This window comes from Rattus rattus, chromosome 12 (assembly GCF_011064425.1).
Source record: "Rattus rattus isolate New Zealand chromosome 12, Rrattus_CSIRO_v1, whole genome shotgun sequence".
NCBI lineage: Eukaryota > Metazoa > Chordata > Mammalia > Rodentia > Muridae > Rattus > Rattus rattus.
The window spans coordinates 71,696,978-71,722,893 of record NC_046165.1 but is presented as its reverse complement, the minus strand read 5'-3'; the positions used below and the strand labels follow the sequence as shown (position 1 = coordinate 71,722,893).

Sequence of the window (25,916 nt, the reverse complement as noted above, 5' to 3'; positions counted from 1 at the left end):
CCCAGTGGCTGCCAAGTTTGTTTGCCCCTAACTCTTCCTTACCTCAAACTCCCTTATCTTAAAGAGTAAGTGGAGAAGCAATTAAGACTGCATTCTGACATCAACGCCCGGCCTTTAACTGGACCTGCATGGTGTGTATGTCTGCACCTACATGCACATTCACGTGTACACACAGAAACCAGAAAGCTCAAATGAACAACTTAATGATACACCCTTGAAAAAAAACAGTAAGAAGCAACCCCAAGATTAGTAGAAAAAAATTAAGGAAGTCATTTCATACCAGTGAGATTTAGAAATTATTAGAACCTATCTTAAAAACCCAGATTCTGCTGGGTGGTGGTGGTGCTCACCTTTAATCCCAGCACTGGGGAAGCAGAGGCAGGTGGATCTGAGTTCCAGGCCAGCCAGGGTACAGAGACCCTGTCTCAAAACAAAAACACATAACAAACCCAAACCAACACCCCTACCTCCACCTCTAAACCTTAGAGTAACAAACCCAAGGGTATGAAAGACCTCTATAATGAAAGACCTGTCATGTTAATGGACTGGAAAACCAACACTGTGTAAATGGCTATTTTACCAAAAGCAACCTACAGACTCAATATAACCCCAGTCAAAATTTCAATGCATTTTGACAAAAAATGTAAAACAAACAAAACCAAACCAAACAAACAAACAAAAAAAAGAATATTAAGGGTTGGGGAGAAGGCTCAGTGGTTAAAAAGCACATACTGCTCTTCCTGAGAACTGGAGTTTAATTCCTTACTCCAGGGATTTGGAACCTCTGACCTCTGTGAACACTTGCATTCGTGTGTGCATACCTCTCCATATAAACATATATAATTAAAATAACAAAAATAAATCTTAAAAACTATTCACTTACAAAAATGAAGAAACCAGACCCTTATCTCATTCTCAACATATACTCCCACACCACACAAGCGAACAAAGACAGACAAACAGAATGACACACAGGACCTCATAACATTAAAAAGCTACACAGCAAGTTAGTTGAGTGAGAGCCTAGGAGGAAAACCTTTGCCTGTTACCGGACAGAGGATTTGTATCCAGAGTAAAGACAGAGAAGTGGCTGGAGGCTGCTCTTCTAGAGGACCTAGGTTTAATCCCCAGCATCCACATGGGTACTAGCAACCATCTATCTCTAAGTACAGTTCCAAGGGATAAGATGACATCTTCTGGCCTCCATGGGCACCACGCTTACAAGCAGCGCAGAAGCAAAACAACCAAATATAAAAATAAATAAAACAAAATAGAAAATATAAGACCTCAAAACCTAACACAAAATCAAACAAATCCACAATAAGTGGGTTAATGAACAAACAGGAGGCTGGGTATGTGGCTTAGTTGGTAGAGTACTTGCCCTAGGTTTTATCCCCAACACTGCAAACCAAACAAACAAACCAAACAAACAAAACAACCTGCGAGGGCACACACCAGCAATCTCCACACTCAGGAGGTAGAGGTAGGATTAGAAATTCCAGGTTATCTTTGGTCATAATTGAGTTGGGGTCGGCCTTAGTGAGATGACTCTGCAGGTAAGGGCACTTGCCACCAGGCCTGAGGACCTGAGTGATCCCTTGAATCCACACGTAGAAGGAAAGAGCTGAGTCTAAATGTTAGTGCCAGCAAGATGCTGCATGTCCTGTCCCTACAAATAGATTTAGAACATTTCAGGCTGAAGGGCTGAGGGGCTGGCTAAGAGGTTAAAAAGTGCTTACTGCTCTTGTAGCAGACCTGGGTTAAGTTCCCACCCATCTATCCCTCTTCTGGCTTCCATGGGTTCTTGCACACACAGTACACGTACAAACACAGGCACACAGATGCACAAAAGAGGAAACATAAATTGTTAATGAAAATATGAAAAAATGTTCAGTTTCATTGGTCATCAGAGAAATGAGTAGCAAAACTATAATGATTTTTCGTCTTACTCTAGTCAAAATATAAGCCACCAGGTCAGTGTTTACTGCAGCCCTCTTCATAGTAGCTAAGCTATGGAACCGACCCAGGTGTACAGGAATGGGAGGAACTAAGTGAGATACGTGAATGCAGCTGGAGATCACATGTAAGAGAACCGGGCCAGTCTTAAGAGGATGTTTTCTCACAGTTTTAATACAGATTAAATCAAAGCAGAAGTCACCTGTTTAGGAGAATGAAGGAGATAAAAGGGAGGAGAGGGGGGATATACATGCATTAAATAATTATTAAAAAAACTAAAGATAAATGATTAAAAAAATTAGAGATAAGATTCTTATGTCATGTGGGCTAGACCCAAATTTCTGTCTTCTATCTCAGTCACCTGAGTAGCTGTGACTACAGGCACAAACCATGGTGTAACAGATTTAGCATTTTATAGTGCAAGGTAAAGGAGAAGAGGCCGGCAGGACTTACTTTAGCCACTCCTTGATGGGGTCTAGAGAGGCAACAGGAATGGCATTGATCATCGTGACTTTCTTGCTATAATCCTTGTAGACAATCACCATGTCAAAGTTCTTCAGGTGAAATTGGACCCTCTCAAAGTGGATCAGCTCCACTTCATCCAGTGTCACCACAAAGGGTGGCTGTCAACACAGGAGCTGCATCATTACCGTGTAAGCACCTCCTCCCTCCACGCACTTCTCAAATGTTTTCAGAGTCTAAATGACCACACCGAGGAAAACTGTTTTCTGTTCTTGTTTTTAAAGATGAATTCAGTGTGACATACTAAGAACTTTTACTGCTTCTCTCAAAGAGAATAAACTTAGGGAATCCTAAAAGAAACTGTTTTTAAATACTACAGAGGCTTTAGAAAGACCATTTGTTGAACGAATTTTAAATCCAGGCCAAGCATCAAACAATTAGGATCAAAAGATCTTTTCTTCCCTTTCTAAGGATTGTATTACGAAGAGTAAGCAAGTGGGTGTCACTCAGGAGTGTGGCATGTGCTCTGCAGACCCTGGGGTCAGGATCTTAGCAGTGGAGTAAGAAGAAAACTAACTGAAAAGGATCGGAAAATTAAAATAAACGATAAGAGGAGGCAAGAATACTCACCCACTCTGTAGCATTTACCAGTGCACTACTAGTGGGCTGAAGGAGGCAGGTACTCCTGTAGGGAGCCCCATTAAACCTGAGAGTAGGAAGACAAACACATGAGCCTCATGATCATATAAGCTTACTGTTGACACAATACAAGCCTCTCCCAAGGAAGTTACTTATGAAAACCACTGAGATTATTTTTTTCTTTTCTTTCTTTTTTTTTAAGATTGATTTATAACATGCATTAAATAATTATTAAAAAAACTAAAGATAAATGATTAAAAAAAATTATAGATAAGATTCTTATGTCATGTGGGCTAGACCCAAATTTCTGTCTTCTATCTCAGTCACCTGAGTAGCTGTGACTACAGGCACAAACCATGGTGTAACAGACATAGCATTTTATAGTGCAAGGTAAAGGAGAAGAGGATTGATTGATTTATAACATATAAGTACACTGTAGCTGTCTTCAGACACACCAGAAGAAGGTGTCAGATCTCATCACAGATGGTTGTGAGCTGCCATGTGGTTGCTGGGAATTGAACTCAGGACCTCTGGAAGAGCAGTCAGTGCTCTTAGCCACTGAGCCATCCCTCCAGCCCAACCTCTGAGATTCTTAAAATATATGTATCCATTTGAAAGCATTTGATGTTTGTGTCTGCATGTGAATATGTGCACACAGGTGCAGGTACCCTTCGAGGTCAGAAGTCCCAGGGTCTCCTGGAGGTGTCTTCCTAGCCTACAAAGAGAGGGTTTTCGAGAGAGAGGGTTTTCTGTGCCTTGGCTGTCCTGAACTCATCTTGTAGAGCAGGCTGGCCTCAACAGAGATCTGTTTGCCTCTACCTCCTGAGTGCTAGGATTAATGGTGGGTGCCTGGCTAGAGAATCCTTAAGATTTTGAGCGGTTATCTCTAAGGTTATCAGTCATAGGAAAAAAAGAAAAGAATATATGTTGTATTAAATTATGAACAATAACCCATTCCCTAAAGCCAGACACACGAGCTTTTGGAGGGCAGAGGTGAAGTTTTATTACCCCAGATCCCTGAATGGTACTTCAAACTCCAGTTCCTCCTTTGTTAGAGCCTCTACTTTTTCAATGAAATTCTTAAAGGCTGTTTTCAGTTTGTGTCTCATTTCTCTTTCCATCTGTGGAGGAAAACAGTATTATTTTCAGTCCATCATGTGACTTCTTAATAGTATTTTCCCTCAAAAAGGTCAAAATTCTTTTGTAGTCTCAATTCTCCTGACTCTGACACTTGATCTTATTCAAGGTTTACTCCATAAACCATGGAGATCTCTCTAATCTATGCCTAGTTCATAAGTCAATATACTGGATTACCAGAGCAGATACTAAAATTATTTGGTATTTAGGAGCATAAAATAATCTTGAGCTCATACTTAACCCTACCCCACGCTACTCTGAAGATATGGTTCTGCTCAGACCTGCTCAGCATATAGGTCATCTCGGTCATGCATGTGTTGATGTTTCCCCAAATCTGTAGTGATCTCTCCAACTTCTGTGTAGAACTGTACATCTGTGTGCCGCTTCTTCCCGAACATGATAGCATTCTAATGATAAACCAGAGAGAACAGGAAAATTAGAAGATTTAGGCAACTCAACCTACAAAGACAAGATACTTAAAGAAACAAAGTACATAAGACAGGTACATACGCATAGTACTATACTACTGACTGAAGAGGTAGAATGTAGCTTTCGGAGTTACAGAGAAAAACCTGTTATGGAATAACCAACTACTTAACTGGAATTAAGGCTCACATCACAGGAGGGAATTCACATGTGCTACTGAAAACCTAGTCAGAAATGGGGAGGTCAGAGGCCCTAGTGGGCAAACTACAGCTGTTGTTTTGCTAATGGATATGAATGATACATCCATCACATTGCCTTCTAAACAATCACATCTATCCCGACACATTTCTGGGTCAGACGAGCTTCTTTTTGCGGTGGGCAGTATTAAGTACAGAAATTTATAATCGGTCACAGTTCTAAGACTCAGTGGGTGTTGCATGTTCAGCCATAAATGGAGCATCCCATCATCCCTTCCATGGCTTAGGACATTGTAAAGGAAAAGGAAGACAATGGGAGAATGGGAAGATGGGGCAGAGTAGACTTCTTTGAATGACGTAACTACTGTACTACTGACCTCAGGGACTATGTACACCTGTCAACAGCCCGTCAGAAAGAGAAAGGATCTTGGCTGCCAAGGAAGATACATTTCCTTTAGTGGTGAAGCCTCTTAACGGGTACCTCGATTCCTGCAAATAACCTCAACCATACTCCTGTATGCAACTGTACTCAAAGTCACTAGGCTACTGTACTCTTTGTAAACACGTTTTTAAAACCTATTTATTTATTTAATAAGCGAGGAAAACTCAGTTTTTGAGAATTCTTTTTTTTTTGGTTCTTTTTTTCGGAGCTGGGGACCGAACCCAGGGCCTTGCGCTTCCTAGGCAAGAGCTCTACCACTGAGCTAAATCTCCAACCCCTTGCTGAGAATTCTTAATCATGCTAGCATTGGTAGAAGACATATACCTTGAGGTGAAAGTGCAAAACAATAATCATCTCGCCATCACAGGGCTGGAAGAGTGCGTGCTTGATATTATTGTACAGAATATCCACCTTGTCTCCTCGAACAGATGTGAAGCGGAAACCTGCGGCAAAGAGCCAGGTCACCCATGGTTAAGTAGTGCCATCTTAGGTCAAAGGCAGTGCACCTATCTCTTCAGCTGACCTGAACAAGGCCAGAGATACACCATGAATTAAGTTCCCATTTTTCTGGCCATCGTGTCATCTGACTCCTCCCAGCCTCTCTCTAGCATGCTTGTATTCTTTGAAGCTACAGGCCAGCACTGAGAGGTCACCCATACATACCATTGACGTGAGCCTCCAGAGAGCCTTGCATTCTCTTTTGGGCAATGTTTGGGCGAATGTATAGATCTTTCAGCTTTGGATTACTTCTGTTTAGGTTGATCACCAGTGAGTCTTGTTTTACAATGCCCTAAGGATCACAAAACAGTATTGTGTGTGTAATCTTCACACGAACTTCCAAACACCGGTACAAAGGTGCTTAGCCTGTGCTCAGACTCACCTCTTTTTCTTTCTCTTCAGCTTCTCTGGTCTTGTAACGTTTCTGTACTTCTTTTATAATTCGAAAAGCATTCTGAAGATTTAAGGCGGGTACGGTCTGCTCTCCAGGTGCTTTCATATTTGAAGCTCGGTATGTACTGTAGGACATTTGTACAGATGTTTATCAGGATAGGTGAATCCAGTATTACAGTTTTTAAGTTATTTGACTTTTCTATTGTGTGTATGTGCCATGTGTTTGTGAGGATCCACAGATCAACACTGAATGTTTTTCTTAATAACTCTTGTCTTGTTTTGGGAGAAGCTCTCTCTCAGATCTACCTAGATGAGCTGGTTAGCAAATTCCTTTGTCTTCACCCTCCAATGCTGGGACTACAGATACCACCTACTGCACCAATATTTATGTATTTCAATGTGGGTCTTGGAGACCTGACCTTAGGCCCTCAAGCTTGCGTGATAAGCACTTTACCAATTTTTAAGCCTATCTTTTAAAAGACATCTTATGTAGTCCAAATTGGCTTTGACCTTGCTATGTTCAAAGGCTGGCCTTGAACTACTGATCTTCCTGCTTCACCTCCTAAGTGTTACCATACCCAGATGGCTTGTTTTTTTTTTTTTTTTTTTTAAAAAAAGAGAAAAACTACCACTAAATATGGGAATGGTAGGAAATCAGAAAAAATTTTTTTTCTTTAAAGTGGAAAATATTAATAGCTAATTCCCTGGAGTAGGGAAATTACACTTTTATTTTTTCAAATTTGATATAGTATTTTCCAATATTCCATACCACTCACTCCATGATGGAAGACAATCTAATTCAGCACACATTTTCTTTCTTCTTTCTTTGTTATGTTACTATTTTGAGATAGTTCTCACTATAGTTCAGGGTTGCCTGGAATTGACTTTGTAGCCCAGGATGAATTTGTAAATGTTTTGCCTCAGTCACTTCAAGTTGTGCCGTGTGTTGCCACAGTCGGTCCACACATGTACTTTACCCGAGGGTTCTATTGTCAAATGTGTACTGTGAATGTAAATAGGCACGAGGAAGGTAAATTAGGATCCACACTTAACACATTACAAAGTGAGCAATGTAATCCTAAACAAACGCCACCAAGGAAGGCTTTTCAGTGGCTTCTTGGGAAAGGACGCAGGGGAATTGACATGTGAGGTCACTGCCCCACAAGCGCAGGCTGGAGACACTTGTTGCCTAGGTACTCACATTTCCTTGACAAAAGTAGCTTCAGGGTTAGGAAAGATGTTGCCCTCATTCCTGCCCAGAGCACTTCCTGGACAATAGAAGTTGATTCGCAAGTAAGTATAGTCTCCTTCGACAGACATACTTATGTTCTGTTCAAAGAAAGAGAGGAAAGTTAGCTTTGGTACTAGATTATAAAGATGCTAAAATTAAATTAGCAGTTAAGAGTCTGAGGGTCTAAGACGGCAAAGCATTTATCTAGAGTTGTGCAAGGTCTTGGCTCTATTCCTAGCGGCAGAACAAAACGGCCAGAGCTGGCTGTTCTTTGAGTTGAACCTATGAAACTGAAGCAAAATTGAGATATAAATATTCAGCAATGCTTTTCACATAACAAAGAAACTTTCTCAAAAGAAGAAAAAAAAAACAACCCACCACCTAGTTATAAAAGTATCTTGTGACAGGAATACAATTTAGGGTTAAATAATGGTTACTAATTCAAAGAAAGACACACACAATAGGGCCTGGAGAGATAGATGGCTCAGATGGCACAAACACAAGGACCCAAGTTTGAAGCCCTAACACCCACATAAAGTCCAAGTGTGATGTGTATGTCTATAGTCCTAGGGCTAAAGGTGGGCAGACACAGGGACTTCCAGAGCTTGGTGGCTAACGACTCCAGCCAATCACTGAGCTCAAGGCTCAATAAAAGACCCTGTCTCAAAAAGTAAGGGAGGGAGGGAGGGAGAGAGGGAGGGAGAAAGAGAGACAGACACACAGAGAGAAACAGAGCGTGCGCTCTCTATGAACTTAGACACCAGACACTGACATATGGTACATGCATCTTATACCCCTAGAGGCACACACACACACACAGTCAGACATACAGCACACAACAACAACAACAACAACCACCACCCCAAATAACTGGTAAACAAATTCCTTTCCTGGACTAATTTAGCTTCCTACAGAGTGAACACTGGAAGAGAAGGAGAGCAACAGCAGGAGATAAAGGAGACAATCGGCAGGCTGATGTGGAGGGTCAAAGGTCAGGGTGGGAGAAGAGCAGAGATAATTAGGCAGACACACTGGAATCTTAGATACTTGAGGAATACTGGTACCTTGATTGTGGCAATATGGAAGGGTGTGGCAATGCCAAACACAGGCATTATCACAGTCTCGTATTTCTTATCAATATAGATCTTCATTTCCCGAATATGTGGTTCCTTAGGCATCAGAGATGGGTTTTTATAGGACACATTAGATTTTCGAGCCCTGGAGTGGGGTTAAAAACAAAGCAAAAAAGACAACTGAGAAATCTCTACAGTTCCATCTCTAGACAATCGCCTCGCACAGTGTGACTCCTACTTCTGAATCTGCTGTTCCCCTTTCTGCTCTGTCAGCCTCCTCTTCGCTTCCTCGTTGAGCTGTGCTGCCAGTTCCTTCTGATGGGCTCTTCGCTTCTCTTCTGCAGTCATCTCATTCTAGCAAAGTGAGAACCAAGTCACCAGAACATGTGGAACATATGAAAGGGCACCAGTGCTTTTGCCAGTCTCCTAATGCCCCCATGGTTTCCCTGAGTCTTCCACGTGGCCCCAGACGAACTTGAACTGGTGACACTCATGCCCTGGGCTGCGGAGTGTTGGGATTCACAGATGCACATGGTGAATGCGATTTAAAACAGGAAACTCACCCGTGTTCTTTCAGTAAGTAACGCTGCTCTAGAACCTCTTCCCAAAAGGTCCTCCGCCTCATCTTTCTCCTCCTCCTCTTCCTCATCGTCCTCATTCTGTGGAAACAAGGTGTAATAAAATACTGTTTACTTTTTAAAAGAGCTACACTGCTTCACTTCTTCACTGTACTGGGATTCCTGAACAGTGATGTCTCATCCTCTTACCTTGAGGAAAATGCCCACGTTCTTTACCTTCTTCTTCACAGATGTAAGGACAGTGGCTGGACCATCCTAGAAGAAATGGAGAATTTAAGCCTCCAATTTAAAGTGAACTCTTGCTTTTAACTTGGCACATAGCTGGGCAATATCAAGAACTTTCTATATTATAAAAACTTTAAGGGGTTGGGGATTTAGCTCAGTGGTAGAGTGCTTGCCTAGCAAGTGCAAGGCCCTGGGTTCGGTCCCCAGCTCCGAAAAAAAAATAAAAAAAAAAAAAAAATAAAAACTTTAAAGAGGAACAAATAGTTTTAACTCTCCCATCTTCTCTTTAGGAACTGTAGCCTGAGCAATGATTTATTTCAAGTCTGGCTTTACTTAGCTCTGGTACCCATGCTTTTTACAAGTCTTTATTTGTATATAGGAATAATAAACTGCTTTCTTTATACAGAGTGCTAAAGATTTGACAACAGATGTTTGCCTTTCTACTATGAACATGGAATAATTTATCATCACTACAAATCATTTCTGGGGGTTGGAGAAGTGGCTCAGCAGCTTAGCGTGCACACTCCTGTTACACAGGCAAGATCTGCGCTCAGGTCCTAACGTGAGCGTGCAAATACACACCACACCCACACCCACACCCACAGAGCAACAACAACTGCTTGCAACTCCAGCTTAGTGGATAAGGTCTCTGGCCTCCATGGGTACTCCCTATACATGCGCATACTTGGGGAAAAAAAATCAATTCTGGGGTTGAGACAGCTAGACACGGAAGACAGTACTTGTTAATAAGGAACCCATAAAAAAGCTGGGTACAGTCATGCATATCTGTGACCCCAGCTCTGAGTGCGACAAGAGGATTCCAGGGAATTGCTGTTACTAAGCCTAGTCAGTAAAACTTCAGTTCTAGATCCAAGGAGAAACACTGCTCCAAGGGAATACACGGGAGTGATAAGGACATCCAATCCCTTCCTTTTTAACTGTTCTATTAAGTCCATGTCTTGGACTTCCCCACTGAGCAACCATTAACAAAAAGACTGGAAGTACCCAAGTTCACAACAGATTCAAAGATTAGTTCATGAACACCAAAAGCGTAAGAATTACCACACCTCATCTACAAGCACAGTGTCACCAATAAACAGGGCATAGGTTTTCTCTTCTGGTTTTTTCCCTTCTTTGTTAGTCAGGTCTGAAAATCCTAGGTTGATGCTGAAAACCATCCCTAAAATAATAACACGGGGATCAATCAGTAGCTACAGAAGGGTAGAAAGGAATAAAATTTAACAGAAAAGGAATGACAGTGAAGCATTCAAAAATTTATTTTCTTATTGCATGCATATAAAAATTACCTTTCTTTAGCTTGTACTGATTTTTACTATTGATCACTAGAGAGCCTTCACGGAATTCAATTCCCATCCCAAATCTAAAAACAAACAAAGTTAAATATAAGCAGCAGGACAGAACATCAGTAACTCGGCCCAGACGTAATTTCAACTTTCAGATACAGCAGGTCAACAGGTGGGAATGATTGCCCTTCATCTATTAGCAAAGGAAGAAATGAAAAATAAATGGGGTGTCATGGCTCATGCCCGAAATACTTGCATTCAGGAAGCTGAGGCAGGAGCATCAAGGAACATAGGTCCAAGATTAGCCTGGGGTACAGACTGAGGCCCTGTCTAACAACAAAACAAAGCAGAAAAAAACACAGTACGCACAGCACGTGCACACACCTACACCAGTTTTAGGATTCTAAAAGTTATATAATCTCATATTAAAGAATAATTCCCAAGACCAGTGAGGTGGTTCACTGGGGGAGGGTATATCTACAGAAGGAAAAAAAAGTACCTAATGATTTGCCCTCTGATCCCCCCCCCCCGTGCACAACATTACACAACCATATTCTCCTCCACAACATACAAATAAATGTGAAAAAAAAAAAAAAATCAAGACAGAAAAAGTTCCTCAGCTGGGCAGTGGTGGCACAAGCCTTCAATCGCAGCACTTAGGAGGCAGAGGCAAAAAATGTTTCTCAATGAAACATTTTTTGACAATGTTTTAAATTCAAAATAAATATAGTAGGACATCCTGTGGTCATTAATTGTAAACAAGCTAATTTGATCCTAGAGTACGGTCTGGATTCCTCTAATGGTCTAGAAAAGTCTATCCTATTAACTTGGAGGAAGCAACTAAATCTTTCTCTCTGGTAAAACCATTTACTTATTTTTTTTTTTTTTTTCTTTTCTTTTTTTCGGAGCTGGGGACCGAACCCAGGGCCTTGCGCTTGCTAGACAAGCGCTCTACCACTGAGCTAAATCCCCAACCCCCATTTACTTATTAATATACACAAACTTGTTAGTACAAAATACTGGTGAAAAAACCCAAGCAAACAGAACTGTGGGTTAGGCGATTGTGAGGGCACATGCCTGCAACCTCTGTACTTGGGAAGTTTTGTGTCACAGAGGATGGCAGAGGGTCTGGAAATTCAAGGCCAGTGTGGGCTACATAAGGAGTTGGAAGCCAGTCTGAGTTATTGCTGGAAACCCCATCTCAAAACACAAAAACCAAGCACAACCAAACACTCCCAAATACTGCCCAAATCAGTGTCAGAATACAGGTTGCTAGTCCTGAAAAAACAACACACACTCTAACACACCCTAGGTTTTTTGTAATTTTGTTCAGCAGTTCTGGCTTCTGCTTCTTAACCACATCCATGACAGAGTTATACACATCACATATCTTCACACCTAAAAAGATAGAAAAGAGACATTAAGAATTTTTCAGAGGGCAACAGTAACAAAATGACATCATGCTGCAATCAGGCTGTTTTCACCTTCTAAGTCCCTTAAAGTTGTGTTTCTCAGGAGGAGTGTCTGCCATGATAGGAATTAGGAATCTACAGGTTTTTTTTTTTTTTTTTTTTAAAGAAAGCATGTAATCACATGTTTCTCCTGTGGTACTGAAGACTGAAGTCAGCCTCTTTTGGCAGTGCTGGGGATGGAATCCAGGCTTTGCATAGGAGTGCACCAAGTTCTATCCCCAGTCTCTGAAAGTCACTACTCACTGGTCCAGGGGTTCCATGAAATACCAGGACTTCCAGATCTTTTCTGAGGAATCTTACCATGTCTTAATTCCTTTAGCAACTCCTCTTGAAGTTGAAGTAAAAAGTTGTAATTTTCTTGAACTTCCTGAGTAGGGTCAACCATCAGAGTGCGAACAAGGTTGGAGCAGTATGATTTAAAGCGAATGCCCATGGCACAAGTAATGGCTCCAAAATGCATATGATTTTTATCACTAGAGATAAAAGAAAGCATTTATCACTAAATCCAGCAAAGTGTCATTGGTACACATCCACAATCAGGGAAGATGAATACTGCACTATAAAAATGGAAAATAGAGCAATGCTCTGCTGCACAGTTACAGCCTCAACGGGTCTCCTATACAGTATGCCTTAAAATTAAAACAGACATTACCTGATGCATATCTAATCTTTTAGTTTATTTTTAGTTTACTTTGCATTTTTCTAGCATGCCCATTCTCAACTCTGAGGCACCAGGGTCTACCTATGTAGCTCTGGCTGGCCTTGAACTAAGAGAACCACTTTCCACTGCCTTTTGAACGCTAACAAAGCATTTGCTGGGGTTGGGGATTTAGCTCAGCGGTAGAGTGCTTGCCTAGCGAGGCGCAAGGCCCTCGGTTCGGTCCCCAGCTCCCGAGAAAAAAAAAAAAAAGAAAAAAAAAAAGAAAAGAAAAAAAAAAAGAGCATTTGCTACACCTGACCTTTTTATCGTTTAAAAACATTTTAGCTATATGTATGTGCCAATGCGGTTAGGAGGAGGGAGGCCTCTGGCCCTTGGAGCTGGTACAGGTTATTTGTGAGACACCTGACAGGGTGATGATGATATTTCAACTCTGGTCCTCATGACAGAGCAGCAATATGTGCTCTTTAAAACCGGGTTATCTCTTCACCCCCACTTTTCTAGCATATTTAATAATTTGGAAAAAAATATTACCAAATGCTAATGAAAGAAGTAACAAGATACACATATATAAGATTATATGTAAATCAGATTAATAATTTTATCTCTTTTGACTTTTTCAAAAAGTCACAAGAAAAAACAGGCCATCTTATCATGCAGTGTCCACACTTACCTCACCACACTGAACTTGAGATTGTAGTTGCCACCACTCTGAATGATAGGAGGGTAACACATTTCCACAGTAGAAGGGTCTGCCCCGGCTAGGTATTTTTTCTCTTCGATGGCCTTTTCCACAGACTCAGCCAATTTGCTATGCCGAACTTTCTAGAGACGTAGGAATACAGTAACACTCACTGAAGGGTAGTACGCAGAATTCTGTGCATGGTATTTAATGAGTCATCTAAAGTCACAGCACATGCTGATATAATCTTTGGTGTATATACCATAGTATATCAATATACAAAGGAAATGTGGAGCTTACATGAATTCATAGCTTTTCATGTTTTGAAAACATGTGTCTATGTTTGAGTCAAGTAACAGCCTCAATAAACCACAGGACATGCTTATTTACTTTGAAGGAGATGGCAGTTACCAATTTCAAAAGCAAAACAAAAAGTGAAACAAGCCAAGCAGGACTCAGGACTGCTTCATGAATACACTAATAAGAGCCTCCCTCTTTCATTACCTCATCTGCATCCACTATTTCCATGACTCTTTCCTTGAAGAACTTGTTGAAGACCTCAGAGGTGATGCTGGCTGCTTTCTTCATCAGGTTGAGCTCACCATCCTCTTTCACAGCAATAGTGTATGCCACAACAGCGCTGATGTCTACCTGCAGCAAAGTGATGGCCTTCTAATACACACAAAGCTCACACACACACACACACACACCCCTTGCGAATCACCAGTAAAGCTATCTACTCAGAATGCTCAGTCTCGTCCCAAACTGAATACCCATTTATAACGCATGCATTCTATGACATTAAGCTAATGCACTACTTAAAACAAATTTCTTTCTAGAGATAACTATAATGCCAAAGGAAGACAGGCAGGAAAAAGATGACCCCAAAATATATTTTGAACAAGAGAGTCTCCTCAGTTACCTAGTATGAGCTGTCTAATATGGATGGTTGACATACTTATTTTCTGACTGAAAACTATGAAATGTGAATGAGCATGGATTTCCCCAAATGAAAATCCTCTGCTATCCCTACTCCACCGCCTGTCTCCTTTTCAATGTGCTGCTTCCAGCAGAACCCTTACTTTGTCAAAGCCCTCCTTGTTAAGACAGTCACTCCAGCTCTTCATGAATTCTCCAGGAAACTTGTCTTTGCTGAACACTCCAATTTTCTTGCCGTTCTTGCTTTCTTTAATGGCTTCAATCATTTTGTCAAAGCTGCTCTTATTACTTTCATTCTATCAATCCCATAGAAAAAGAGATGTTACTTCAAGAATTAGACTTCTATTTTCTATTTAACAGTAAGTAGAGAGTAATAACCTAAACCATGGAGGATGAGTTCTCTGAGCCCCCACCTATTTCTTCACGGCAGATTATCACATACTGAACGCTGACAGATATTTTCTTTGTGTATTTTGACAAGACAAGACATTATTTTGCTTTAGGAAGAAGCAGAAAACTCAAATACTCAAAATTCTGAGAAATGAGCACATCTAAAAACTTAGGACTTCTAGGTGACGAGTTGTAATTAGTTATTGCAATGTAAACAAGCAGCGCCCTTAGAAACCGTCAGTAAAGTAGTGGTGCTCGCCAGAGCCCACAGCTCATACTCCACTGCCACCAAACCAACCCCTCCAGAGCCCTTTTCCTACTCAACTGAACACACAGCTCTGTAATCAGAGTCACAACCCCCCAGCCCCCACCTTAACACAGGCTTTCTATGTTGCCCTGGCTGGTCGTGAACTCAAGAGATCTGTATGCCTTTGTCTCCTAAGTGCTGGGATTAAAGGCATGTTTTGCCATGTCTGGTCATCCTTTTTCAAGCATTTTAAAAGTGCAAAGGCACTTGTGCTCAACATTTAACATTCTATCCCATATTTGTAACAACATTTATTGGTCCCAACCTTTTCTCTGACAAGCAGTGTGATGGCAGGAGCTCCATTAGCATTCTCATTGCCTTTAGTATTGGCAATCTGTTTCAGAAACTCCACCTTCTTTTTGCTGGCCATGAAGATGATTTTGTCATCACAGAAGACCATGATTGTATCAGTTAGTTCATAACCAAAGAGCCACGTCTATGGAAAAAAACAATAGTAACTAAAGGATTACAAATAAACGTATTTTAGGATAAAATATCTGAGTTAACTTTAAGATTTGGGATGGAGTAACTTTGATGTGGATGGAAATAAACCAACCTGGATCAGGGGTTGAATAATGGGGGCTGAGTGGTGTGTGCGCGCACACATGTGACATAGGATTCCGTTGGCTTTTATATGCTTAAAATATTTCATAGATAAAAACATCTAACTGGACACTTTGTGTTTCATCTACTTTTCCTTGGCAATGAAGGAAGTCCAGGGAGAGTTATGCTTGAATATGCCATGTTACAAGCCTTTTTAAAACAGGAAGGTCACTAGTCTTTTTTGTCTGTATTTCTGCTTAGCGTATACAAAGAGTGATCAGAGTTTTAGCAGCTACTTCATATAAGTAAAATGGAGTACCAGGGAATTGAAAAAGCCTGGGTTCCTGAAAATTGCATAAAGAAAAATTCTTTGTTCAACCCACTGGTTCTTAGGTATTTTTGTTATATGTAATTAAATAATTTTTTCCTACCAATTCCTTTCTTCCTTAGGTTCTAGTCTACTCAATGGTAAATCCAATGGAAATTATGTGATGGTGTAGACATTCTCTAGCTACTCACCTATAAGTCAGGACCACCGAGAGCCTCAGACCTGGGATGGGACTGAGTAACTGACTATACTGGAGAGAAAGTACAGAGCCTCTCAAATACCAAGCCCATCTTTCACTATTGAGCTACACACTAGACCCACGAAGCAGTAAGCCACTTACCTGTAAGGCAGTTGACTTGGCATACACAATTTCTTCATCAACACCCACCGATACAACAATGGCATCAATACTGGCATACTCATCTTCTCCTTTCTGAAAAGAGAGGGTAATTTAAGGTAATTTAATTGCTCCCTCTATCTGCGTTCGTGGAGGCCAGAGCAGAGCAGGGTATGGGGTATCTTTTAGTACTCTCTACCTCACTGCTTTGAAGTAGGGTCTGTCAATGAACTAGAAACTTGCTATTTGACTAGACTGACCAGAAAGTGAGCTCTTCGCTCTTGGGACCCACCTGTCTCTGTGCCCCAATATGAAGTTAAATGCTCTATGATGACCTCTTATGTAGGAGGTGGGGATCTGAACTCACGTTCTCACATGTGCAGAAAAAGTGCATCTTTCCATCACCTTATTATTTTTAATACACTAGTAATAGAAATACAGATTTCAGCATATAATTTTTCCTAACAGTAATCTGACATGAGTGCCTGCTTAGAAAAACTTAGAAAAACTCAGCTTTGAGATACACACAGTAAAAGCCACCCATCTGCATTATAGTGCCACCTTAACACACTCAGATGGATGTGCAGCCATCATCACCATCAAACTTGAGAACATCTTTATTCCAAAAGAAACCTTAGCAATAATCTCATTAGCAATAATCTCATCCTCTTTTTTGCTCCCTCTCCAGCTACTGGAAATCAGTAATCTGTTTCTAATGATTTGCCTACTCTGGACATATGAGTATACAGCATTTGTTTGTGGTTCCTTTCACTTAATATGCTTTTCTGTGCTCATCTGCTTTTGGTATTATCAGTATTTCACTGGGTATGTGTGGAGGTCAGAGGTCAAGATATCAGTCTCATCCTCAACTGTTCTCAAAGTTCCTAATCCAGAACTTTGTGGACCAGGCTGGGTCTCAAACTTTTACAGAGGTCCTTCTACTTCTCTGCTTCCCGAGTGTGCAAACTTATTCTTTGAGTCATGGTCTCTCTTTCTCTCTCTTTTTTTTTTTTTTTAAAGATTTATTTATTTATTACATGTAAGTACACTGTAGCTGTCTTCAGACACACCATAAGAGGGCACCAGATCTCATTACAGATGGTTGTGAGCTGCCATGTGGTTGCTGGGAATTGAACTCAGGACCTCTGGAAGAGCAGTCAGTGCTCTTAACCACCAACTCTCCAGCCCCCATGGTCTCTCTCTTAACCTGGAGCTGACTGATTCAGCTAGGCTAGCTGACAATGAGCTCCAGGGGTATCTATCTAAACTCCCCATTTCCAGCACTGGGATACACAGACTCTTGCGTTGGCTTTTACCTGGATGCCAAGAATCTGAACTTAGGTTCTCATGCATGCACAGAAAGCACTTAAAGAATAGAGCCACCTCCCTAGTCTCTTGACATTTCATTTTTACAGCCAAATTGTATATCCAATATACAGATATACTTCATTTTACTTAACCAATCAGTAGTTGCTTCAACATTTGAGTTATTCCTGCTTTAAAATTTATTTATTGTGTGTGCATGTGTGAGACAAATGTGGGCTGGAGTATACATGTGGGATGGTACTCAGATTTTCAGGCTTGTGCAGCAGTGCCTCTGCCTCCTAAACCATCCTGCAAATTGTTTCCACTTTGTGCTACTATGACTAATACTACCATGGCCTTTGTATACAGGGTTTTGTTTGCATTGTTATTGTGGGTAAATGTTTAGGAGAGGAATTGCTTGGTCATATGGTAACTCTTAAGTTTCTGAGGAACCATAACTAACTACACTATTTTATGTTCTTTACTAGACTGTATAAAGATTTGCTCCTTCTAGAACTCAGGTCATCAGAGCTGTCTGTGAGCACCTTTAACCACTGAGCCTCCTCTCTGGCCCATACTATCTTTTTGTTAAGTATAAATTAGTATCTTACTGCTGTTTTAATTTTCCCTGGTAGCTAATGACTTGTATCTATGACAGTGCCTTTTTTTGGTGGTGGTGGTGGGGGGAAGGCCTATTTAGATTGTTATATAATTTATAATTTGTTACTGAATTACAAGGGTTTTAGTATTTTAATTTTTTTGCATGCATTTAAATGTACAATGTGTGTGCTAGGTATTCACAAGTTGTCACTGACCTCCACAAATGCACCATGGTACACACACTACCCTTCTCCCATATAAAAACAAAAATTAAGAATTTTATTGTTTATTTTTGTTTCTTAGATTTAGATGCAATTTACTCAAATGTTCTTAAATAGACTTATTTCTTGAGTATTTGTGTATGACTGAAAGAATGTTTACAGAAGAACCATGTGTGACTAGGTACCCAGGGAAGGCAGGAAAGGGTGTCAGATCCCTTGGAACTGCAGTTACAGGCTTTGTGAACTGAGTAGTGTTAGGAACTGAAACCAGGTCTTCTTTAAGAACAGCGAGCTGTCTTAACCATGCAGCCATCTTTCCAGCCCCTTACTCTGAAATAATGTTTATGATAGTTGGGAAAGTCCAACTTAACTCTTTGCATGTGTACACTCATTCAGTTCCTCCCTGAACTGTGTTGACTCCCTTGTCCAGCACATTGTACTGTAGTTTTGTAGTTTGACAAGAGATATAGGCTCTTCTGACTACTAACCACTCTTGGAAAGTCCCACACTAACAAATGAATAGCAATCATGGCTTCCCCATTAGAGCTTTCAACCTCTTAAAAACAAACAAACAAACAAACAAAAACACATCTTCCTAAAATATACAGGTATTCTGATTGACTCTCACCATGTCACCATGTTGTAGGGCACCAGACCATATCCCTTCTGTGTCTTGGTATCTATTATCCAACTTCCATTTGTCCATATTCCTCTGCCTTTCTGAACCAAAAGTTACCACTACACATTATTCAGGTGGACCTTTAAGCTTCCTTCCACATGACAGAATGTGTGATTTCTGTGCACAGCTTATTTCACTTACCATAATGTTAAGTCAAATAATTCTATGGCAAAATTTAATTCTTCTTTTTAAATGTTTAGATTCCCTGGAGCTGGTTACAGGTAGTTATAAGCTGCCTGATTCTAAGTGTTAGAAACCAAACTCAAATTCTCTAAAACAGCAGCAAGATACCTTAATCACTGATCGAACCATCTCTCTAGCCCCTCTATTTCCTTTTAAGGACATGTTCATGCTGTATAGCTCAGGTTAGATGTGAACTTTTGTCTCTAGCAACTGAGTGCTACAACTGTGTGTTACCATACCTAGTTTATTCTCTGGGCTTGAGTAATATTCCCTGTGTTTATGTACCATATTTTGTTACGTATTTATCCCTTCATAGACAAGTAGACTCACTGTATATCTTAGCTACTGTGAACAAACAACAAGTGCAGGTATTCCCTTGATATGTGCCTTTGTTTTAGACATAATCCTTACAGGAAGAATAGCAGCATCATTTGGCAGATCTTTAACCTTTGAGGAATCTTGATACTATTTTGCATAATGACCACATTAATTCACATTCCTACCAACACTATCTGACTTCCTTTGCCTCCCCATTGTTAATGGAATACTGCATTTTTAATATCATCCTAACTGGAACAGGGTTTTAGTGTATAATTTTCCTGATAACTAGTAAAATGTTAAAATCTAATAAAACCACACATGCTAAGTTTAAAATATAAATGGTGAGCTAACTTAGTAAAAAGTTTGCCACACAATCATGAGGGCCTGAATTTGAATCCAAGGATCTGTATCAAAAGCTAGGTAGATTCCTCAAGCCTAGCTTAGTATGTTCAAAGCCTGTTGTAAAAAACAAAGTGAACAACACCTAAAGAATAACACACAAGTGTAACCTCTGGCCTCTCGCAGATGTGTAACATACACTCCTAAAACTTTTAGAGACAGAAATAACACAGAATAACAGGCATTATTCTTCTGTTACCATTTTCTTCTTTGTTAACAAACCGGGGAATTTTTATCAGAGATATGAAAGATGAAAGTCATTGAAAAGCTTTATTGGGAGGTTTCTGATTTGTTTTGTTAGATTTTTTGTTTGTTTGTTTTTGGAGACAGAGCTGCTCTGTGTAAACCTGGATGTCCTGGAACTCTTTGTAGATCAGGCTGCTTGCAAACTTCCAGACTTGCCTGCCTCTGACTCCAAAGTGATGGGATTAAAGGTTTCTGACAAGCTTTATCAGCTAGGACATTAACAACGGTGATTGATTTCACTTGTAGCTAAGATTGGCTTAAACTTCATGATCCTCTACCTTAGCATCCTGAATAATTCCTTTTAGAAATTCCAAGTAATGGGTATTAAGTTGCTGATGTGTATTCTGTATTTAGAGAAACAATATGTGTAATGGACAAACACTCCTAAGATCAGACTACTCTTGTTTTAAACCTAACCCCACTTAATTGTGACCTAAATTTTTGTACTCTATAGTCTTTACCTTCTCAAGTATTATGCTGAGAATTGTAAGATTTAATGTGCCTTTAATAGTGTTTAGCTCAATCAATGAACAGAAGTTGATGATCCCTCTGGTTGAACTAGGGAAAAGCTGAAGGAAGCGGGCAACCCTGTAGGAGGACCAGCAGTCTCAACTAACTCGGACCCCTGAGATCTCTCAGACACTGGATCACCAACCAGGCAGCATACACCAGCTAAAATGAGGCCTCCAACACATATACAGCAGAGGACTCCCAGGTCTGGGTTCAGTCAGAGAAGATGTACCTAACTCTCAAAAGACTGGAGGCTCCAGGAAGTTTAGAGGTCTGGTGAGGTGGGGACATCTTTTTGGAGATGGGTGGGGAGAGAGTGTGGGCAGGTAGGGAGGAGACATGGAATGTGGAACTCTTTGGGGGGGAGGTGGGGTGGTGGTGGTGGACAAGGAGGGGAATAAAATCTGGAGTGTAAAAATAAATAAAACTTAAAGCATAAAAAATAGTGCTTAACTCTCAGTGCAAATCAGAACGCTATTGTTACTGCCATCAAGATCAGCCATGATATATAACCAGCACAAAATAGTGTCCCCGGTTTTGAAAACCTGTAGAGCTCAAAAGGAAATGGCATGACTTTAAGTATTCAAATTCAGGGTAAAAGTTACAGTTTCCACTTTTCTCTTAATCTTGGCCACATTAAAAATGCATATGCTTGCTCTTTGCCCCATCTACTGTGAGAATGAAGACCATTTTCAGCAATCAGACTGTCTGTCACATTCCAGAAAATGTCGACATCACTCTGAAGGGGCGCACAGCCATTGTGAAGGGCCCCAGAGGAACTCTGAGGAGGGACTTCAATCACATCAATGTGGAGCTGAGTCTTCTTGGAAAGAAAAAGAAAAGGCTCTGTGTTGACAAGTGGTGGGGTAACAGAAAGAACTGGCCACTGTCAGAACCATCTGCAGTCATGTTCAGAACATGATCAAGGGTGTGACACTGGGCTTCCATTACAAGATGAGGTCTGTGTATGCTCACTTCCCTATCAACGTCGTTATTCAGGAGAACGGGTCTTTGGTTGAAATCTGAAATTTCTTGGGTGAAAAATACATCCACAGGGTTTGGATGAGGACAGGTGTTGCCTGTTCTGTCTTTCAAGCCCAGAAGGATGAACTAATCCTTGAAGGAAATGATATTGAACTTGTTTCAAATCCAGCGGCTCTGATTCAGCAAGCCACAACAGTTAGAAACAAGGCAATCAGGAAGTTTTTGGATGGCATCTATGTGTCTGAGAGGGGAACCGTGCAGCCTGACGAATAAGACCTCAGTTTCCCAGCTCCAGAAACAAGATCCTGATCACAAGTACAATGTGGGCTCTTTGGGGACTTACATATTGAGAATAAAAATGTATATGCTTGAGCTGCACCCTAACCCTTGCTATAATTTGTTGGCACTTTTATCACTTTTATTTTTGACAAATGATACACTTTTCTGCTTATACTGATACACAATATCATTTAAAAATAATTTAAAGAGTTCACTGTTTTTCCCCCCCCAAGAACAGCAGTAGTAAATGACTAAGCAAGCAGAACCAGCTACACCTGTACTAAGTGACTAACAAGCTGTCACTGGGAAGAGATGCTAAGGGTCTCACAGAACAGATAGATGTACCACAGAAGGGGAATGGAGTCTGCAGGTAAGAGCAGGACTGACAGGGTCAGACACATCTCTAATTCTTACAAACCCTCATCTAATCATTTTGCAAAATAATCTAATTTTTTTTAGAAAGCACCCATTGAAGCACTAAATGTGTTTGGAAATGCTCAACTCAAATACTAGACCTAGTAGAAGAAATGTTCTAAATTATCAGAAAGTGAAAATTCTACATATTTCCAGATAACAACACTTTTAAACAAATAACAAGATGAGTCAAGATAAGAAATGCTCAAGTTTGAACATTCTTACTGAATACAGAAAAACAAAACCCTTAATACTGACATCTGGTGGATTTCTATGGAATAATCCTAGCCCATCTACCCTTTCCAGATGACAGGTCCCCTTCAGGCAGCGTTCAGTTCCTTTCTGCCTTACTTTAAATGTGGAAACTAACTTATTCTCTTCTTTGCAACAGAGTCTTATAGTATGCAGCCCATGTGGCGCATGGCTCTCCATCCGCAGCTTCCCAAGTGCTGGATCACAGGGAGACACAAACATGCTTGGCTTTCATTTGGTTTCTTAGATCTGAGAAATGCCAAACGTGCCTATAGGAAGCAAACAAGACGGAGAGCTGGCGATCTTTCATTAAAAGCCTCTGCAAGAGAAAGAACTAACACAGGGATAAAACTGATGAGAAATGAGCACTAGGTGATGTCACTGTTGTATGAACATCACAGCACACTCTTCCAAAGCTAGTGATATATAGACAGTACAAGTACAACATTGAACATGGCCTCTTGCTATAATTAAGAAGGGTGGTGGTGCTGGAGAGATGGCTCAGTTATTAAGAGTAGTGGTTGCTTTTCCAGAGGACAAGATTCATTTTCAGCATCCACAAGGGAGCCAATGCTCTTTTCTGATTTCCTCGGACATCAGGTATGAACATGGTACACAGACATATATGCAAGCAAAACACCCACACAAAATAAAATAAGGTACAGAAACACATTGTTTTACAGGGAGTTTCCTTCCAGACAGGATTTCATGCAGCCCAAGGTAACCTCAATCTTCCTACGTAATTAAGGATGACTTTGAACACCTAACACTCCCATTTCCACAACCCAAGACATGAGATCACGGTATGGGCCATCACGACTGGCTACAGGGAGATTTAAAAAAAAAAAAAAAGTATGGGCACTTTGCTAGCTTCTATTCTATGTTTTTGCACAATGCTTGTACCAGTGCCCATGAAAGCCAGAAGGGGCACTGGGTCCCTTGGAACTCGACTTAGAGTTGGTTGAGAGTTGTCATGCAGTTGTTGGAAACCCAACCTGGGTCCTGTGGAAGAGCAGCCAGTGCTGAGCCATCTCTCTAAGCACCAGTAAGCCTTACAACAGCTGGGTGGCTGGATCATGCTTATCTAATCTCAACAGTCTAGGAAACAGAGGCAGGAGGATAGCTGTGAGTTCTAGAAGTTCCTGTCTCAAAAAAAGAAAAAAGGACACCAAAACACCACTAAAAACGTAGTGCAACAATTCACAACCAGTACCACAATCACCAACTATCAGGTGTATTTTACTAAACAGAACTGCATACACTGCACTTTACAGAACTAGCTGCACATATGGATTTATTTATTGACTGACAAGATTTCCCTGTGTAGCCCTAGCTACCCTGGAACTGGCTCTGTAGACCAGGCTGGCCTCAAACTCAGAGACCAGACTGCCTCTACCTCCCAAGAGCTGGAATTAAAGCTATGCATCACCACCGCCTGGATTTATTTATTCATATCACTACAGACATGTAAAACTGTGTAAGCAGTGTGCTGCATCACTACAAAAGCTACAATGGCACTCAGTGACAGGACTTCCAGCTGAGCTCCCTTCTATGAAGAGCACTGCATTATAGTTCAGGATCAATTCAACTGTTATGAGTCTAGGAGTGTGTAGTAATCACATGAGGCATGAATAAGGGAGCTGGCAGAAATAAACAACACAAGTAAAAAGCAATCACTGAAAGATGAAAATAAATTAATAAACAGTAGAAGACAAGAGTTTAAAAAGTAAAATTAAAAGGGGGCCTATTCGAACAACACAGAGATCTGCCTGCATTTGCCTCTCCTAAGTGCTGGGATAAAAAGCACGAGCCACCATGTCCTGCTCAACTTAGGGATGTCATCTACCGATTTTTCTTTTTCTCAGGATAGATCTGCTTACCACCTAAGAATACTCAAATAAGTCAAATATTATCAGAAGTCAAAGTTTGGGCTTTGAACATTATCAACAACTCTGTCATTTTGCCTGGTTATGATCTCTTCAATATAAAAACCATACCCACACTTCAATGGCCACCAACATTCTGCACTGCTTCTTTTAACAGTGAGTTTCTGAAGCTACCAATCTGGACATTTTGAATCATTTTCCTTATTTTTTTTTTCTTCCCGGAGCTGGGGACCGAACCTGGGGCCTTGTGCTTGCTAGGCAAGCGCTCTACCACTGAGCCAAATCCCCAACCCTGAATCATTTTCTTTAGGGCTCTCAGCAAGGATCTGGAGGAAACCAGCTCAACCCTGGAATAATGCTTAAGTGTAGACAATTCAGACTGGCTTTGAGTAAGCCACAGCAACACCCTAGGGCAAGGTCTCCACTGAAGATTTTATTTTCTGTATTTGTGTGTGCATATGTGTGGCATGCCATGGTGCACAAGTGAGGAGGTCAGAAAACAATCTGTGGAGTTCTCCTCCTCCACTTTTGTGTGGCGCATAGGAAGTGCGCTTAGGTGGCCACTCTGGCACAGCAAGTGCCTCACTGGGCGCTCTCACTGGTCTGATAATTATACTGTGTTATAGATGGTACAGGTGTGGAGATCAGAGGACAACTTTTCAAAGGTCATTCTCTCTCCTTCCATGGTAAGATCTGGGGAGTGAATTCAGGTTGTCAGTCTCAGTCAGTGAATGGTCTTATTTACTGAGGCATTTAATTGGCCACTGAATTCTTTAATCCAAAGTGAGCTGAAGAGACAGCTCAGCATATAAGAGCAATGGCCGCTCTTCTGGAGGATGCAGTCCAATTACAGCAGCTTCTGATGGTTCATAACCATTGTACTCCAGTTTCAAAAGATTTGAACTTCTCTTCTGACCTTTGTGGGCATCATGTATGCAAATGGTACAGAATATACATGTATTCACACATAAAATAAAAATACAATCTCAAAAAAGTCCCTGTGCCAAAGGCCTGACCTCCTCCTTCCATTATCCTTTGGAAGATAGGTCTAGTGGAAGCAAGTGAGGTAAAGTGTACCCTTGAAGGGAGTATTTTAACCTTGATCCCTCCTCCTTTGCCTCTTTGGTTATGTATTCTGGCTTTGGTGTACACTCACTTGTCATAATACCAAAAGGAATCAGACCAAGTGCAATGAAATAGAACCGCTGTGAACATGAACCCAAAAGTAAGCCTTTCCTTATTACATCTCAGATTTTATTAGAGTGGTAGAAATCTACCTATCGTAAAATAACATTTAAGATATGAAAATAACACATGAAGATATGACATGAGATTTTCCTTCTACCTATTCTACTTTTAAGACTTTTGGTTAAAATGTTCTCAAAACAAAACGCAGAGGTCAGGGGGCTAGACAGCTTAG

General features: G+C 40.7%; 1 protein-coding gene and 1 pseudogene across 1 annotated transcript in view; one reads left to right on the top strand and one right to left on the bottom strand.

Moving 5' to 3' along the window:
* Positions 1-25,916, bottom strand: part of Supt16h (SPT16 homolog, facilitates chromatin remodeling subunit) — a 36,906-nt gene that overhangs the window by 7,140 nt on the left and 3,850 nt on the right. Inside the window, exons 2-22 of the mRNA XM_032917826.1 lie at positions 16,221-16,313; positions 15,275-15,445; positions 14,456-14,608; positions 13,878-14,024; positions 13,365-13,516; positions 12,334-12,506; positions 11,869-11,959; positions 10,565-10,638; positions 10,325-10,437; positions 9,222-9,287; positions 9,018-9,113; positions 8,693-8,808; positions 8,446-8,599; positions 7,352-7,479; positions 6,140-6,275; positions 5,923-6,049; positions 5,584-5,702; positions 4,476-4,601; positions 4,066-4,178; positions 3,049-3,124; positions 2,410-2,579 (exon numbers count right to left, since the gene is read on the bottom strand). Of these exons, the coding sequence (XP_032773717.1) occupies positions 2,410-2,579; positions 3,049-3,124; positions 4,066-4,178; positions 4,476-4,601; positions 5,584-5,702; positions 5,923-6,049; positions 6,140-6,275; positions 7,352-7,479; positions 8,446-8,599; positions 8,693-8,808; positions 9,018-9,113; positions 9,222-9,287; positions 10,325-10,437; positions 10,565-10,638; positions 11,869-11,959; positions 12,334-12,506; positions 13,365-13,516; positions 13,878-14,024; positions 14,456-14,608; positions 15,275-15,445; positions 16,221-16,313 (2,594 nt within the window). The remainder of the gene's footprint in view (positions 1-2,409; positions 2,580-3,048; positions 3,125-4,065; positions 4,179-4,475; positions 4,602-5,583; positions 5,703-5,922; positions 6,050-6,139; positions 6,276-7,351; positions 7,480-8,445; positions 8,600-8,692; positions 8,809-9,017; positions 9,114-9,221; positions 9,288-10,324; positions 10,438-10,564; positions 10,639-11,868; positions 11,960-12,333; positions 12,507-13,364; positions 13,517-13,877; positions 14,025-14,455; positions 14,609-15,274; positions 15,446-16,220; positions 16,314-25,916) is intronic.
* LOC116913593 lies at positions 21,361-21,938 on the top strand (annotated as a pseudogene).